This window comes from Ostrea edulis, chromosome 2 (genome assembly GCF_947568905.1).
Source record: "Ostrea edulis chromosome 2, xbOstEdul1.1, whole genome shotgun sequence".
Taxonomy (NCBI): Eukaryota; Metazoa; Mollusca; class Bivalvia; order Ostreida; family Ostreidae; genus Ostrea; species Ostrea edulis.
This window is the reverse complement of record NC_079165.1, coordinates 71,863,011-71,880,145: the sequence shown is the minus strand read 5'-3', so window position 1 is coordinate 71,880,145 and position 17,135 is coordinate 71,863,011. Positions and strand designations below refer to the sequence as shown.

The 17,135-nt window shown below is 33.4% G+C and overlaps 1 protein-coding gene across 3 annotated transcripts; it reads left to right on the top strand.

Annotated features, from left to right (window-relative positions):
* The first annotated feature begins 699 nt into the window (after positions 1 to 699).
* Positions 700 to 17,089, top strand: LOC125678978 (uncharacterized). 3 transcript variants are annotated; one of them, XM_048917810.2, is made up of 11 exons: positions 700 to 836; positions 1,223 to 1,284; positions 1,736 to 1,891; positions 2,953 to 3,255; positions 3,337 to 3,609; positions 3,759 to 4,106; positions 12,441 to 12,551; positions 12,643 to 12,676; positions 12,819 to 12,916; positions 14,711 to 14,780; positions 16,010 to 17,089. In XM_048917810.2, exons 3-11 carry the CDS (start codon positions 1,780 to 1,782, stop codon positions 16,095 to 16,097), a joined length of 1,437 nt encoding a protein of 478 aa, XP_048773767.2. In that variant the 5' UTR covers positions 700 to 836; positions 1,223 to 1,284; positions 1,736 to 1,779; the 3' UTR covers positions 16,098 to 17,089. The 3 variants fall into 3 exon arrangements, with proteins under 3 accessions (XP_048773767.2, XP_048773768.2, XP_048773769.2); XM_048917811.2 differs by lacking the exon at positions 1,223 to 1,284 and having other exon boundaries at positions 820 to 836; positions 2,942 to 3,255; XM_048917812.2 differs by lacking the exons at positions 700 to 836; positions 1,223 to 1,284 and having other exon boundaries at positions 1,678 to 1,891; positions 2,876 to 3,255.
* Positions 17,090 to 17,135: the final 46 nt, after the last annotated feature.

The window sequence follows — 17,135 nt, the reverse complement described above, 5'->3', positions numbered from 1 at the left end:
GCAGATTCTGCGATGTCTATAAAGAAAAGAAATAGTATCATCTATGGGATGTCTGTAATGTGATACAAAACATCAGGACTATGAACAGACGTATCCATATAGATTACCTCATGTACGAAATGGTTATGTGAATTCTACTTCACATTTTCTATCAAAGGCATTTTTGCAACTTTTTCACTTTGCCAAAATTTTCCAAAAATTATTTTAGATGTATGGTTCATCAGTTGTGCTCTGAATGCAAATTGATCAGATCTTTGGGGGGAAATGGTCAATAGCATTCCCAACAGTAACAACTGTTAATAAAATATCAAACAAACAATCTGATCTCTTGAAGTATTTTTGCACAATTGAATTCGAAGAACCATTATCGGTTTCAAGTGATTCCTGGTTTTTTGGTCTTTGAATTCTAAGAGTTTCTTGGGAGATGAACAGTACATAACGTATATGCAGTAGCAGATGGTGAACATTTTAGTAATTGCGCTCAATATCACACGGCCTCTCACCTCTGGTCGGCGCAGGTTCGAATCCCTCTCGCGCTGGTAAGTGAGAAAGTTTCCCAGTTTACTTTCGGAAGGTCGGTGGTCTCTTCCCATGTACATTCTATCTGGGTTCCCTTTTCCAACAATAAAAACTGGGCGCCACCAAATAACTGCAAAAATTGTTGAGTGTGGCGGAAAACACCAGTTAATCAGTCAAATATTTTTAGTACTTATATCGAGACTTAAAGTGTATGTACTGCATGTTCTCTGCCGATATAATATTCTAGTTTATTAAAAGATTACATTTCTCAGCCTTTATAAAGGATTATAGCATGGCTTCCATAGATTCAGAGGAAGGTTGGTATCCAGTGATAATACTATACATGTAGATGGTTTCTTCATAATTATATCATGCAACTTTGAATAATAGATGTTTGTTATTGCTCAAAAATATTTCTGATCAGTTTACAGAGGATTTTCATGTTTAAAAGATAAAGTTTATCGTAGTTAATAGCAATGGTTAGAAATATAAGAGGTCGGAAGTATGATACACGTGCTTTAGACTTCTGTTTCAGGATCAATATACTGATATACAGCTCAATTCAGAGATATTCGAGTTTCGTGTTGTAGTTTTCTCATATACCTATGGAGAATAGTCTAACATATCCATGTTGTCATTGGGTAAGATATCTAATAAGACATGGTTATTATTATTAACTTTTACGCATCGCGTTTTCTTTTAGGACACCCTCCGATAACATCTGTGAATATCTAGGAAAAACAAAGCACACTCGTCAACTTAGAGGTAGTTGTTCTCCACCATTATAAAAGCTGGTCATAATAAAACGAAAACCAGAAAACACTACTATTTAAGTAATATTTTCTAATAAAATGAGTTATTTACAATACATGGACAAATTATCAGCATATTATGCGACATTAAGAATTAAGAACGTTACCACGAAAAAGATGGGAAAGATTGCATTGTTTTTATCCAATAATACAAGTTCCTACATGTACTCGGCTGACAGACTAGAATGAAAATACGTCTATCTTTTAGGAAATCCATTTAATTGAACATGGCACTTAAAGCACAGGAATTAGCGTTGAACTTCAATGCAGTATACTTTCCGGCATGAAACAAAATATAAGACGCCTGCCTGTATTATCTGTGTTAAGTGTGACAGTCTTGATCTTTAACTTCCCTCGGAGGACGTGTTTTTATATATCCGTTTTATTTACACTGTTTTGTTTAGGTGGGATTGATTATTCACTTCATCACGTTTCCGTGGCTTGCTAAATGACACTTAAATATTGTAAGGATGATAATGTTGAATCAAACATGTCGGCTCTATCATGGCGAACAATGAATTTCATCATTCAAGTGACATCGCTATATTTCATCATTGGATGTAAGTATTTGTCATTACATATTATATTGCATGTACATGTGAAGATAACGAACAATTATTGAGTTCAAGAATCCCATAATTTTTTTTACAAAATTAAGAGTAGGGTAAACACGGACCCCTGGACACACCAGAGGTGGGGTCATGTTTTTAAGAGAACTTAACATCCTCTTTTGACCGATCACACCCGCCATGAGCCCTATGTCTTGATCAGGTAAACGGAGAAATCTGTAATCAAAATCAGTATGTAAAGAACGGTCTAACGATTGGTATAAAACATTTCAGACAACATTCGACCTAACGACAGGTTGTATTTGCAAATAAGATTATCATAACGACAATAAAATTTGCGAAATGATGACTTTAAACGAGACTATTGAAATCCCTGTAACAAGAAGAAAGGTGAAGTTAACGAACAGTGATCAATCTCATAACTCCTATAAGCAATACAAAATAGAGAGTTGGTCAAACACGGACCCCTGTACACACCAGAGGTGGGATCCGGTGTCCAGGGTGAGTTAGCATCCCCTGTCGACCAGTCACACCCGCTGTGAACCCTATAGCTTATAACTTATTTGTCATTAGCTTAACTCGGATTAAGGATTGTAAGAATAGAACAACGGGTCAGTTAATAAAGTAGCACAATTCGTGTCCACTGGAATTCTTACAGACTGTTGGAATACCTGAGCATTAAATAAACTCCAGTATCTCTTTTAACGTTAAGTTTAGAGTATCTGTACGTAGAATCAGAGCAATGTTTAACATGTCTTTGGATGATTGATCAAAAGATATAAATATTTCCGTATTCCATATAAACGGTGCCTATGTAGATTCTTGTAAAGATAACAAAGTACAAAACATTTACGGGGCTCACGGCGGGTGTGACCGGTCAACAGGGGATGCTGACTCCTCCTAGGCACCTGATCCCACCTCTGGTGTGTCCTGGGGTCCGTGTTTGCCCAACTATCTATTTTGTATTGCTTGTAGGAGTTATGAGATTGAGCACTGTTCGTTATCGTCACCTTGCACATGACACTAGTAACTGAATATCAGTTTTATGCTAGCTTCAGCGTCACCAGATTCAACGAATTATGATGATGTTGACGTGTGGATTGAACGATGTACCCTTAACGTGAAATGGGCGTCAGAAAATGAGGAAAACGGATGCCGTGCAAATATGTATCGACTGAAACTGTACCACAATTCCAAGGAAATATCCACTGCAGATACTAAAGCTTTAAAGTATTCTTACAACGGAATAGATTCAGAGTCTACATACCAAGTCGAAGTGACGCCAGTCTTAAGATGTGATAACAGTTCTTTAATCTTCCAGAGCAAAAGGATGAAAACTATTTCAGCTATTCCAGGTACTGATCAGTACATTGTATACTTTATGACCAGAGAAGGTATTAAAGTGCATTCAATTAATTTTGTAATGAATTTTTCAGCTTCACAACAAAAATATATAACCAGAAATGTATCCGAAAAGGTTGTATTAGAATGCCCTCTGAATGGTGCCTACCAACCAATCAACGTGAAATGGCAGCATGATCTTGGAGCAAAACGTACAACTGTAAGAAGTTTCTCCTCGTCAATGATCAATCTACAAAGCGTTTCCTATAGAGACATGGGGAAATACACCTGCGTTGTCGAATACAATCCTTGTGGAAATACAGGGATTTCAAGAAATTCAACGAGTTCCTTGGTCCTTAGTTTGAATGGTAAACATCAACTGTATTAGAATTCCAATCCAAATCTAAAGTAAAAGTACATTATACAATTTCAATAATATCAATAATATACCTTTCCGTTCTTCAAAACTTAAGTATACATGTAAGTTTTAATACATTTTTAAAATCGATTCTTACAGGTCCACCATTAATCTCAAACTATGTAGAGGCTACCAGAGTTAGATCAGGACAAAATATGACATTGGCGTTAAATGTAATATCATTTCCCCCACCGTATGGCCGTGTAATTATAGTAAATCAAAAAGGAAATCGTATTTTTGAAAACACTGTGTCATTCGAACCAAAATACATGCCGCTTCTGTCCTATGGAAGATCAGTGGAATTAAATGGTTATATCTCGGAGTTGGTGTTGCAGAATATTACAGAGGAGTGGTTTGGAACCAACAATGTATTTGTGTTCAACAACTATGGAAACCATTCAGTACATTTCACGGTAGAGGGGTTCACGGATGAAGACAATTTCATAGGTAATATGCAATGATTATCAACATTCACTCCGTTTTCCCCCTAACATACTAACTGAAACTGAATACCTCTAGCCTATTCATACCGTCATGTCATCTATAAAAAAAACCCAAGACCATGCACGTTATATTTTATTACAGATGTCACTTGGTAATGTAAGAATGTGCACTATTATCCGTTTCCAACGGAACACCTTATTGTTATTCTTATGGTTTGTTTTACCTCACATTAGCTGAAAGCTCAAGTGAGCTATTTTGATCACCTTTTCTCCGGCGTCAATCTGTCAGTAACTTTTCACATTGTTTACTTCTTTTCTAGACCCACAGGGCTAATTATGTCAAACTTGCCACAAAGCATGCTTGGGTAAAGAGGATTAGTTTGTTCAAATGAAGTTCCTCACCCAAACAACTTTGTGGCATTTTTTAAACATTTTCTCAAGAACCACTGGACCAATTTCAATCAAGTTTTACATTGTCCAAATCATCCTTGTGTGAAGGGTGCTCAAGTTTGTTCAAATGAAGGGTCATGCTCCTCTAAAAGAGAGATAATCAAGAAAAGCAAAATAGTGCGGAGTCATTTTGGGCCCGACAATTTGAAATTTATATGGATGCTTCCTGACATAGTATAAATTCCATTTTCTTCAAATAATGTGTCCCGTGGGTAGGGTTGGGCCACAATAAAGGATCAAAGTTTCCCATGGTAATATACCGATAAAACGTTAAAACTCCTCTTCTCAAGAACAACAGGGTCATGCATGATTAACCATACTAATATACCAGCATTTCCAGGTAGTGCAGATTTAACTTTGTTCAAATTGTGGTCCTTGGGGGTAGGGTGAGGTCACAATAGGGGATCACAGTTTTACATAAGAACATATAGGAAAAATCTCTTTAAGACATTCAATGTATAACGAAAGGATAATGAACAATTTTGAATGATCTAAATCAAAATAAATGTTTATTGTTAAATAATGATGAAAGTAAAGTAGATGAATTTCACATGACTGGTAAATAATTATAAGCTGACCATTTTGTACTTAAGACTTTTTTGAAGAGTTATCTGCTCTTCGTAAAAATAAGAAAAATCTAATTTTCAAACATATGTGCGGTTAGTGATTAATTTTCTTTCATATTTTCGTAAAGAGGTGTGTGTAACTTTTAACCAAGAGGTTTGTATGAATTTATAATTTCTTTTACAAATATTTTATTAAACATGCTTTCTCCATAAACTTCAATGTTAAATTCTATGTGAAATAAATCAAGCAGTAAACAAACTTTTGAAAATTCCTATGGTGGATTATTGTTATTTGATAAACCCTTCAAAATGATACCATGATTACAAAAATCCCACCATCCATTTACTTGATGAAGCATGGTCGTTATACATTGATTACCTTAAAATCTTACAGCAGGGCCATGGATATTCATATTAAGTATGGTTCCACGTAAAAATCAGGCAAAATCGCATTTTCGTGATAAGTCCATGTTCACGAAATGAACCCAAACTTAGCATACTAACTCACCGTAATATGTTTAGCAAATATACAAAGTAGTTTTGATTTATTTCGCCTTGTTCCAAAATTATGGACAGATAATTATGAACATGGAGAATTCACGCTTAGTGCAAATCTATACAAAACACTACTTGTAATCCCTTTGAAATCTAAAAACAGCAAAGCGGGTATGAAAATATACCATTATATAACATTAAACAAATAAAAAAGGCATGCTCTGAAATAAGTATTTTTTTTTTGAAAGTTTCAATATAACATTTTAAAACTTCTCTGAATGTTTCGATTTTAATGCAATTTCGGTTATCGTTCTTGAATTTAACCTCGATGATCGCTAGGGGCGCTGCGTTGTCAACACGCTAAGTGCGCGGAATATGGCGGATCCAAAACTGAATGCCGTGTAGGACAATATTCCGACAGAGTGTGATCTGCCCTCAAGCCTTATCTAAAGGAAACGAATATATTTATCTTCGGAGAGAGTCAGAAATACATTGATGCATATGGCGTCACTGAAGATAGACCGTATGTGGAGCAGCCGACAACGAAGACCGAGCAACGTAATCAGCATATCTTATATGACATGTCACCAAGTCGGCGCATTATGGTAATTTCAAATGGTGTGATTTACATATTTAATAAGTCAAAATTCGCAATATTTATTATTCATGTTATTACTAGCATAAAAATCATAACGAATGTTGTATTATACAATGTAGCATTGTATGAGACAACTGTGTACAGATGACACCTACTCCCTTGTTTCAAAAAGTCTCATACTTTCAACAGATACGCTATGATATGTTTTAGGCCTAGGCTAATCGACGGCATGTTTCATTTGTAATGGTCTGCAATAATAGCAGACATCTACGTATCCTCCACACAAACGCTTCCTCTCTCAGATAGAAATGTAGATTATGCCTAACTGAGGATCAGTAGGAGTAGGTATCATCTCAAAAGAGTGTGGTTTTATATACTACATGTAGATTTCTGTCGAATTTGCATATAAAAATATAAGACATGATATGACTTTGAGAGATGCAATGTTTAGTATGTAATGTAATCCTCAATTATACAAGTCTTAGATAGCGTAGTGGTTAGGTATCTGATTTAGCAGGTCGGAGGTACAGGGTTCATATCTCAGTTTTGATGGAATTTTTTTCTTCAATTTATTTTATATACACATCATTTTTTTTCCTTCAAGGTATTCTATATAAACACACACAATTTTTTAAATATTATTTCATATGCACAAAATCATTTGTTGTAGTGGTCACCATCCAGCTCTTGACAAATCAGAATTCGTATTTTAAAAATATATGCATACTATTAGACATATCAAAGAAAATATTTAGGGTCTGTAGATTTTAAAAAATTCCATTTTATTGTCAAACAATTCATAATGTTAATTATAAATCTTTATATCAATCAATAACACTAAGTTGAGTCTTCTTGACATTTTTATGAGATATCTATTATATTACTATTTAAAGTCTGCCTCAATTTGATATGGTCATGGGGACTGGTCAATGCATGGGTTCTTGAATGCATATTTCTAATAATAATATATAAATATAACAAAGATCAAGTCATTTAGTTAATGTATATTTCTTTAAAATTTTCATACCAGCATCATGGAGTGTCATTACCATCACTACATGCATTGGAAACCTCTGTGGTAAATACATGTAGCACATATGTACCAATGAATCTACAGTGTAAATGTTTTATAAACCTTAAACTTGGTAGAGCAGTATTATATAAATAATCCTGATATACAAGCACTATATGACCCCTTCTGATAATGAGGTCAAAGTCAACCCCCCCCTCCCCCCCATTATAGGAAAATATTGGTTACTCAGAAACCAGACTCAAAACCTGATACAGCTGTTGCCCTGACTAGTATCTGAACCTACTTGTCACTGATTTAGAGTATTTGGAACACCTTCTCAATGCCTTATACAAGTTTCTTTAAGCATTTCTTGTTTTCAAAAGTTTTATATGCTGTTTTAGTATTTTTATTCTTTCTAACTACATGTATAATTTAAATATCAATGTGTACTATGATTACTAGGCTCTGAGGTGTGTACTTTAATTGAAATTTTAATGATATAGAATGTTCAAACATTCTCAAAAACTAAAGAAATATATATTATATATTGAGGAGAGAAAAATAAGTAAATTCTTGTGTCCTGAAAATCAGTGTCTATCTTATTGTATTGTAGGTCTCTGCAAAACCCAAGGACATACTTAAAAGTGGTGACAGGAGGAAAATTAATCAAACCAAGTGAAAGTAAAAGACAATATTACAAAAGGAAAGCAAAGGAGTCCATAAATTCAATGTTGAACATCAAGACAGTCTAAAAAATTGAATCCAAACAAAATATCAAAACTTTATGAAGAAATAAACGACAAAGTGTCAAATAAACATGAAAGCATTCTTATATATGGTGTTTATTCAAATTATTTCAACTGAAATTCCTAATGTACCTAAATTCGAAAGGGAAACAACTTATGAAAAAATTAAACACCAATGGGTTGAACTGTGTAATGAAGTTTTGTTGACATGCAAAAATACATGTATAATGTGATGTATCATAGAATAGCTCAAATGGTCTATTTTAATATGCAATTTTTGGGGTCTTCACCCACCCCCTTCTGGATGGAGAAGGCACAGACATGAGTCACAACCCCTCCATTCCACCCTTATATTTTTTTCTGGATCTGCCTCTGCTTTGTAAATATGTTCGTAACAAATATATTTCTGTGCTCATTTGTTCCTTTATCATGTTTACGCCTTGTTTGGGGTTACACTTTTAAAAAAGTATGATTTTGAAATAAACTTTTTAAGCTTCAAAGAACTCTTCCGTGTACATTTATCAGTATACAGTTTATAAAGGATCTAAACTTAAAAGTTGCAATTGTTAAAAAAATCTTATAGATAATGGAATGTATTGATGAAATAATTAAGAATTCATTTTCAATTCACTTTACAGACACTAATATCTACATGGATTATGTAAAACACAGTTGTTTTGTCATCTGAAAGCAACCTGTAATCATACTTGGTAAAAGATAGTGCCATAGACATGATAAATGAGTCAACTTACATTTTTTAAACTACATTATTGAATTTTAAAACAATCCCACCTCTACATTACATGTATTTTCACAAAATTATATAAAGTCAATATAAACTGTCCAAATTTTACAATATTAATGACACAAATGTCAGCAGTTTCTGTTCTCATTTTCATTTTTTCCTGAACAACCATATATATTATACGACTGTAAAAACGTACATTTCACTAAAAGTTTTTGTTCCACTCTTACGAAGGATTCATAAGGAAATCAAGTGCTAAAAAGTTTATTTTAAAATTTGAGCCATATCATGTTTCTAGAATTGTTAGCCAAAGGTTTTTAATGTCCAGATGCTTTGTAATAAATGTTTTAAATTTCATATTACATAGAGCAAAAAATGAATTCAAAATGATTTTTCAAATAAAAGATATTTTCAGTGAATCATTTAGGGTAAAACACAAAAGTTGATAAATTATATCTTTGTTTTATCATAAAGGATTCTCTTGAACATGTTGAATGTATTTTCAGTTTTGTTTTTCTGAAGATATACGTTTTAAGAGAGCACGGACATTCATTCTCTTTATACTCGGGAATATAATGCCAATTTCTTGTCATTCGAGCAACCTACAACGTTCGTCGTTGACCAGCCTCAAAAGAGTTGTTGATAGGCGCATTTCAAAATGAAAAACAATTGCCAACCAAGCATTTTTTCTTTAATCTGTTAATTACCCACCCACTCCAAACTATCCAGCCAAAAATACTTGCAAGTTAAACTCGCCATTCAGTGCAAAATATCCTATAAAGGCCGGTCTAATAAGTTGTTTACAATAACCTGAGGAAATCTGAAAGAAATGGGTTAATAATAAACGGACTTTCGATCCCGACCCAAAATGCTATGCATCGTTTCTCGCATTTACATCTATAGACATATCATTATGGTATGTAGACACTTAAAGAAGATCATTTTAGATATTAATAAATATGATAATTACTAGAACATGACAGAAAAGTGTACTTGTTGAGTAGTTTGTAAGTAGAAGAAAACTTAAAAACATGAAAATATATTATTTTCCCGCCATTTTTCACAATCTTCATATATTTTTTTCCAAGTACAGTAAAAACTTTCAAAAAAAATATTGATTAAAAATTATTCAATAGCATGTACTTTATCCGTCTAATTATAAAACTTTTTTGAAAGTGTTTGCTGTTTCGAGAAAAATGGTCTTAAAGTTGGAATGTTTTTCCGTTAGAAAATCCTTTCGTTAATTACAGCAACGGTTACCATGGTAACACATAACAAATACTCACTGTGACAACAGAAATTCGTAAACAGTAGCCTTCTTCTTCATTTTATATAAGCCATTTGAAAATTTATGATCTTTTCATGTAACAAAACCTTTAAGAATATATAGCATTTTTATGAGTCAATTTTGGTCAAAACATGGGTATTCTATTTTTAGTAACACAGCTCTGTGAAGGTGCGTCATATGAAAAAAATATTATCACCGAATGATTTCCTATAAACAATGTTACTATATATATAAGTATCGGCTCAATCCCTGACGGTCGACTTATCACCCTCTGCCTGATTTTTACATGGAACCATACTTAATGATATGCAATTAACAGGTAGTGCATTTTAAAGTTTTTTTTCAAAATCATTGCCCCACGGGTAGGGTGGGGTCATAGGGTAAAAGCGATAAATAGATCAAAAGTGTAAAAGGAATATATAGATCAAAGTTTAAAAGGGATATACATGTATAGGATAAATCTTTAAAATTCTTCTTTTCAAGAACAACAGGGCCAGATTAATCATATTAATATGCAAGCATTCCCAAGTAGTAGTGCAGATTGACGTTGTTCAGATTGTGGACCCCAGGGTAGGGTGGGGTCATAGGGTATTAAAGTTTTATATTGTGGACCCCAGGGTAGGGTGGGGTCATAGGGTATTAAAGTTTTATATTGTGGACCCCAGGGTAGGGTGGGGTCATAGGGTATTAAAGTTTTATATTGTGAACCCCAGGGTAGGGTGAGGTCATAGGGTATTAAAGTTTTATATTGTGGACCCCAAGGTAGGGTGGGGTCATAGGGTATTAAAGTTTTAAATGGGAATATTTGGGAAATATATTTTTTGCAAGTGTCCTTAAGTGCTGTGGATTCAAATATTCATCATGCCCCCGTGACTAAAGACTGGAGGGGTGATTTGTGTTTGTTCTGTCTGCTTAAAACTTGAATATAGTTCGTAACTTTTAAATGGCGAGTCATTGAGCTATACCTTGTGACCTTGACCTTTAAATTCGACCTACTTCTTAAAATATGCTAGAAGTTATGGATATATTCTTCCATTTTAAGGGAGGATGTTATCTTGAAATTGTCCCGGGTATGTATTTAAAACAATTTAATCTTCAATGAGCACAAATTCACTTTTTCCACCATTCAATGTGCTTTTCGGGGTTATAAGTCACGTTACTATAGTTCTACTTTCTTTTCTTATAATTTTCTGCAAACGTTTCGATCGATTGTCGTAAAAATTTTAAGATAGTAGATTTTAACTTGAATTATAGACTTATTTCGAGGAATGACGGTATAGGTCCCTAAAATTGAATATCTTAAAATTATCTTGAAACTGGAAAATATTTAGTTTTTTAATCGTAGTAGAACAAAAGTAGGCGTAGTAGAACAAAAGTAGGTAATGCCTAAGGCCCATTTGACAATATAAGGGTCCAGGAGGATCGAAAATATTTTATAAATATCCCAAAATCAATGAAGCAAAGTTTGTTTAGATGTTTTCCAACTACTAATGTCATCAAAATGAAATTGGTTAATTACATGTGCGCACAATGGGACCTGTAGCACGTTTGATGTTTCCATCTCTTAAACGAAATATATTTTGCAAAGTTATAAGGTACAATTGTTGTGTATGTAATTTTAATTTGTGAAAAGTAATTGTTTAAGTCTAAATTGTGGGTTATATTGCATCACGTCAGAACAGAATCGAACGGAAGTTCTACTCGTTGCTCGCAACGAGATCATATCTTTTCATTTCATATATAAGATACTCGCACCTGATTGACTGAGATATGTTGAAAAACAACACGTTTCCCCGAGGAAGTAAACACCATATCCTCCAGAAGATGGCACATCTGTATCTACAAATGTACCAACGGCAAGCAATATTCGACGGTGATTCGATTAAAAACAAGATATCTCGTGCGCCAGATACGCGCATACGGTTCGCTATAGATCTTTCTAAGATTAACTGAACGTCTCATCGACACACCGAGTGAAAGCGATTTATCATGATAAACGACAACCGGCAGTCTGGGAGGTATATTGCTATATTCATGTAGTGTGCACACTGTAACTGTCGCAGACAGTGACACTATGAACATGCTAGCGTTAAGTTAGATTCGCCCCGTTGGACTTCCTTGTTTCATGTTTACAACAATTCAGATATAAAAACAGTCATTTAATGTATTGAGCTTTGTTGTATTATATATTACATGTATAAGTATAAATGTATGACATTCAGTAAATGAAAACAAATAGTGAATGTAATTTTTCACCTGAGAAATCCATTGACAATCTAGGCGCAGCTATTCTGCTAACCTCAACTACATGCACAATGTATGCAATACTCAAAGATATAAAATCAACAACCCCAAAAATTGAAACCGAAATATGTTCATTTATTTTAATCACATACTGATGCTAACTTGTCTCATTATATACACCCTCTCATTATTAGTAAAATTTCTCAAGAAGAACATCATTCTTTTGGCTGGACTTGGAGGAGGAATTCTGGTTCTGATTATCATTGTCATTGTGATTGTCATCACATGTGATACAAAGAGAAGAAGTAAGACTAACAGACATAATTCACATCTGAAAACACTCTTTGCTATTATTATGAAATAGGACACACATGCTGAGTTTTTTTTATCTCTCAGAGAGACGGGAAAACGTCACATTAGATAGAGACCAGTGAGTATCTGTAAAACATTTCAATAGCTGAATTTCTGTTTCAAAGAATGTCGTATTTTACTTCAATACTTTGCCAGATATATATATATATATATATATATATATATATATATATATATATATATATATCCATTATTTTCAGAAACGATCAGCCCCAGGCAGAATCATTAACCGGGAATACAACCAATGGTCAACATATTTACGCTAGGCCGTTTTCATTTGGCAAATATAAAGAACAGGGTCAGGAAAACTGTTTCTATTATTTTATATAGATGGTGATTATGCATTTTTTTATTTGATAGATATGCTTGCATAAGAATATTATATATTTGATTTAGGGTAAGGTTTGCAACAACAGGGAAATAACTCTGGATATACCTCAGTGCACTTTGCGCTTTATGACGTCATAATGAAAAAATGCGTCACGTGATAGTTGAATCGAGGGAAAATGTCGTAATGTTTACTTGTTATCTACTACCACTGTCAAGTGGCGTATGTGTAACCCTCTATGACAAAATAATAATAATGTTTCTCAAATGATCATTTATAAATTATTTTCTTTGATATTATGAAAGTCTACAATTTTTTATATATACATATGTAGTATGCGCTACGGATAATTTCCATTAAATTATGTTGTGACCATGTAATCTCTGCGAATCTTGCTCAGTAGGGAAAGTAGGATTTATTTTGATGCTGTTATAATCGATCATTATTTGTGAATAGTATCCTCAAAGACAAGGTTCGACATTAAAGAAGCTAGGAATTTTTATGACATTCACAAGTATTTTTTAAAATAAACCCGACAATGCTCTCTAATTACATGCACTTCATATTTCAATGCGATGACATCTACATGCGCTGGTAGCGCGATTTATCGCATGAACTTTGAAATGTAGAAAACGTGACTGATCTGACCATGTAAAAATAAAAAAGGGTCTTCTCTAGTACATCTTAAAATAGCCTTAATTTTGTCTAAGGAACATTTGCATAACGTCGATATAAAACAGATTTAACCCCCCCCCCCCCTCCCTCTATAGATCCACCACCGACCGGGCTTTATACTTTATATTGTCCCGAAGGTTACAGTTGTAAACAAACATCAAGCAATGGAAGAAGGAGAGGGAAATTATTTCAAAGATGTAGTATATAAGACAGGTTCGGGCTAATGTAACACGGAATTTATGACGAAGCAGAACCGTGGAAAACCCGCCGGGATATTGAAAATATTGTATTGTATTGAATTTAGAAAAAAACCTCAACATCTTAATTTCTAATAAATCTGATAATACAATACTTGACAAATAAATATAAATATCATTTTTGGGCTGGAATTGTATCTTATTCATGAAAATGCTCAATGCACTCCTCAAAAATTGTACAATTATAAAACAAAGTGACAAATCGCATAAATCAAATAATTCTTTTTAATCTGTTACTATGGAAACAAAGCCCGGTGGGTTGTGATTCTATATGCTTTCTTAAATATTTATGGTCCAAATATTATTTTTAAAGTAATTTTTTTCTGACGTAGATCTTATAAAGCTGTTCAATATACATTTTTGTTGCCATGGCAACCAATTTAAATTTTATTCAAGATATAAAAAGTGCTATTTTTTGGTGTTTTAAAATAACATTTTTCCACCAATTAGTATAATCTTATAGATAATACTCTTTTTAAAAATTATACCAGCTTTTTATATACCACTAGTATTCCCTTTTGTACAAAGATCCCGAAAATGTCAAACATCACAAAAATAAGCCCATCTGGTCAAAAAACGACACGGGCGATTTTTTTTTAAAAAAGTCAATTTTTAAAAGATAAATTCCTACTGAACACACTGATATGCAACATGTTTTGGTTCGCTACATGTCAAAATGTCGCAAACCTTACCTTAAAGTTCAGTGTATATTGGATACACTAGTTTGGTTTCATTAATTTAAAAATGAATTTGTTATATCCAATACTAGCTGAATATCAGCCGATTAACTTGATGAGCATTCTATAAATTTTCACAGAGAATTTCGTTTCAGATTCAGCAGAAGTTAAAACATTAACAGACCGTGACTATCAGATTGAATTGGATCGGAGACAATGTGCAAGGTAATGTGATGTTACTGAAGTACATGTAGACATGGTGAAATACAAAACGTACGAATATCTGATTTTTTATTTCGCAATTTTGATATAGAAAAACCCATATACGAGCAAAAACTTTGGCATTCCGTACCTCAGTTTTTGTTACTGGATAATCATTGAAGTGTCTAATGAAAAATACATCATTTTAAGTGAACATGTCATTTATTATCTTGACCAAACTAATGACGTAATAAACCAAATTCAAACAAAATGACGTAATAGACCAAAATATGTAAAATTGATTCGCTGGGACAACTTATTACAAACAATATTTGTATTTCCTCAAATGCTGTAAAAGCATGTATATTCATGTTTTATTTTCAAAATATATTTCAATACTTACAATTCTTACTACTTGTACCTATGCTAAAACATATATCGTTTGATTTATAATAATTTTATTCCCAAATAGTGAAATAATCTCAGCAAGATTCGTCGAGGCTGGGTATTTGGAATGATACCTCTTCCGAATCTCACACTAGTGTTATACAAAGTGATTCAGGAAATCAATCAAGAAATTCAGTTTAGCCCATTTTAATCGCAACAAGCGGCCAAAGTTCAGGCAAGATTTCCCGAATCACTGTGTGACACTGGTCTGAGGTTTGGAAGAGGCGTCATAACAAATATCTAGCATCGACGAATCTTGTTGAGATTAATAGTGAAAGGGGTTGGGCAGCAGGCATATCCTATTTAAGCCCTCTCGCAACATACATTATCTCAAATAATATAATTTGCACCACGGTTTGTTTTACTTTTACTTAAATCATGTAAATGATTAACTATCTTCCCTATTTCAGCTATACTGTTATGCTTTTTCTATCATTCTGTCTATTGTTTGGTGATAACGGGCAGGGTTGTTTGTATCTAAAAATATTGCGATGTGGGAGTGGGGTGGGTGGGTGAGATTGCATGGGGTTTAGGTGATATTTAGTCTATTTTTAGCGGTGTCTCCAGTAATCTCTGACCCTCTAATTTTACAGATTTTGTCATCATTTTCTTAGTGACATAATGAATCATAAATGACATTTCTTGTATTTAACTACTGATTCAAAACCCGAGCTTTGGCTCTTTAACTAGCAAACTAAGAAACCGTTGACGGTGCTAATTAACTATAGGACAAATAATTGGAAGGCATACTTACCACTAAGAATAATACTGATTCTATATCTGCTCGTTGGATCTTTCTTTTGTAGTTTATATAGTTATGGTGGATTCTCTGTCAATGAATTTCAAGACGATGAATTAATGTACGACAATCAGTTCGCTCCAGAATACAAATAGAAAGGATGAAACCAAACTGTGTATTGTACGGGTTAATTCGGCCCTAAATTCTTTACAGCAAAGTGTACTTAACTTTGATGATGAATGTAAGCAAAGCTTTCTCATATGATACATGTATATATTATCATGTAATTTATAGAAAGATGTAGTCTTTACCTTTTTTTAAATTGCACATTTTTTTTACACCATTTCCCTTTCAATAAACATACAGTGCTTTTGAGAACATATTTCATATGCATCTATCAAAGAAAGGTCATTATTAAGAACAGATAGGGCTTGCATGGTTTGTGTTAAATAATGTGCTCGGATTGGCCTCTTTTCATACAATGCTTGAATTTCGACCTTTGAAATAAATGACAATTATGAAAACACAAACCGGTTTTCTGTTGTTTAGCAAAAATATAGCTTCATTGAACGAAACACCTCTAGCTTGGGCACAAAGAAGGTTTACTTAATGAAAGTTTACGGTAGTAAATTATTTTAAGTAAAGTTCTTGTTTAATTTATATCGCACTTATTTGATTAACCTTCTTGAGCCCCTCGTATTTTTGATGTTGAGTAAGATGTTAAGTAATTTTCTCAAAGGAGGCATATAGGGTTCTTTATCATGCTGAGGTGCAAGTACGTTCAATTATTGAAAAATTATATAGTACCATATTATATGAATACAATTCGGTAAGATATATATCATTAGAAATCTTTATTGATCTGCAGCAAGTCTAGAAAAAACGTAAACTACTTCACGTAAAAGTGTGCAGATCCAATTTACAGTAGGATTGTGGCCCGATTTATTTGTAAAACTCACCTTATTTGATTGCAGGCAGCTCCATTTTGATATTTCATAATGTGTTGTAGGGGGTCAGATTGCATAATCATACCTATGTGATACAAATGTTCTTGTATTTTCTGTTTTCTACTCATTCTGACCCCCACTAGCTTATTCTGTTATATAACTTCGTCATTTTCAAAATAAATGACATTTTTTTCAATTCACTTGACTGTCCTGTTTTCACCACCTTTATCAAGTAACAAGCAAAGG

Coding starts and splice junctions, on each gene's coding strand:
- LOC125678978 (XM_048917810.2), top strand. CDS start 1,780: ATGACACTTAAATATTGTAAGGATGATAATGTTGAATCAAACATGTCG. Junction 4,107..12,440: donor GGATGAAGACAATTTCATAG/GTAATATGCAAT, acceptor TCTCATTATTAG/TAAAATTTCTCAAGAAGAAC. Junction 12,677..12,818: donor GTCACATTAGATAGAGACCA/GTGAGTATCTGT, acceptor CATTATTTTCAG/AAACGATCAGCCCCAGGCAG.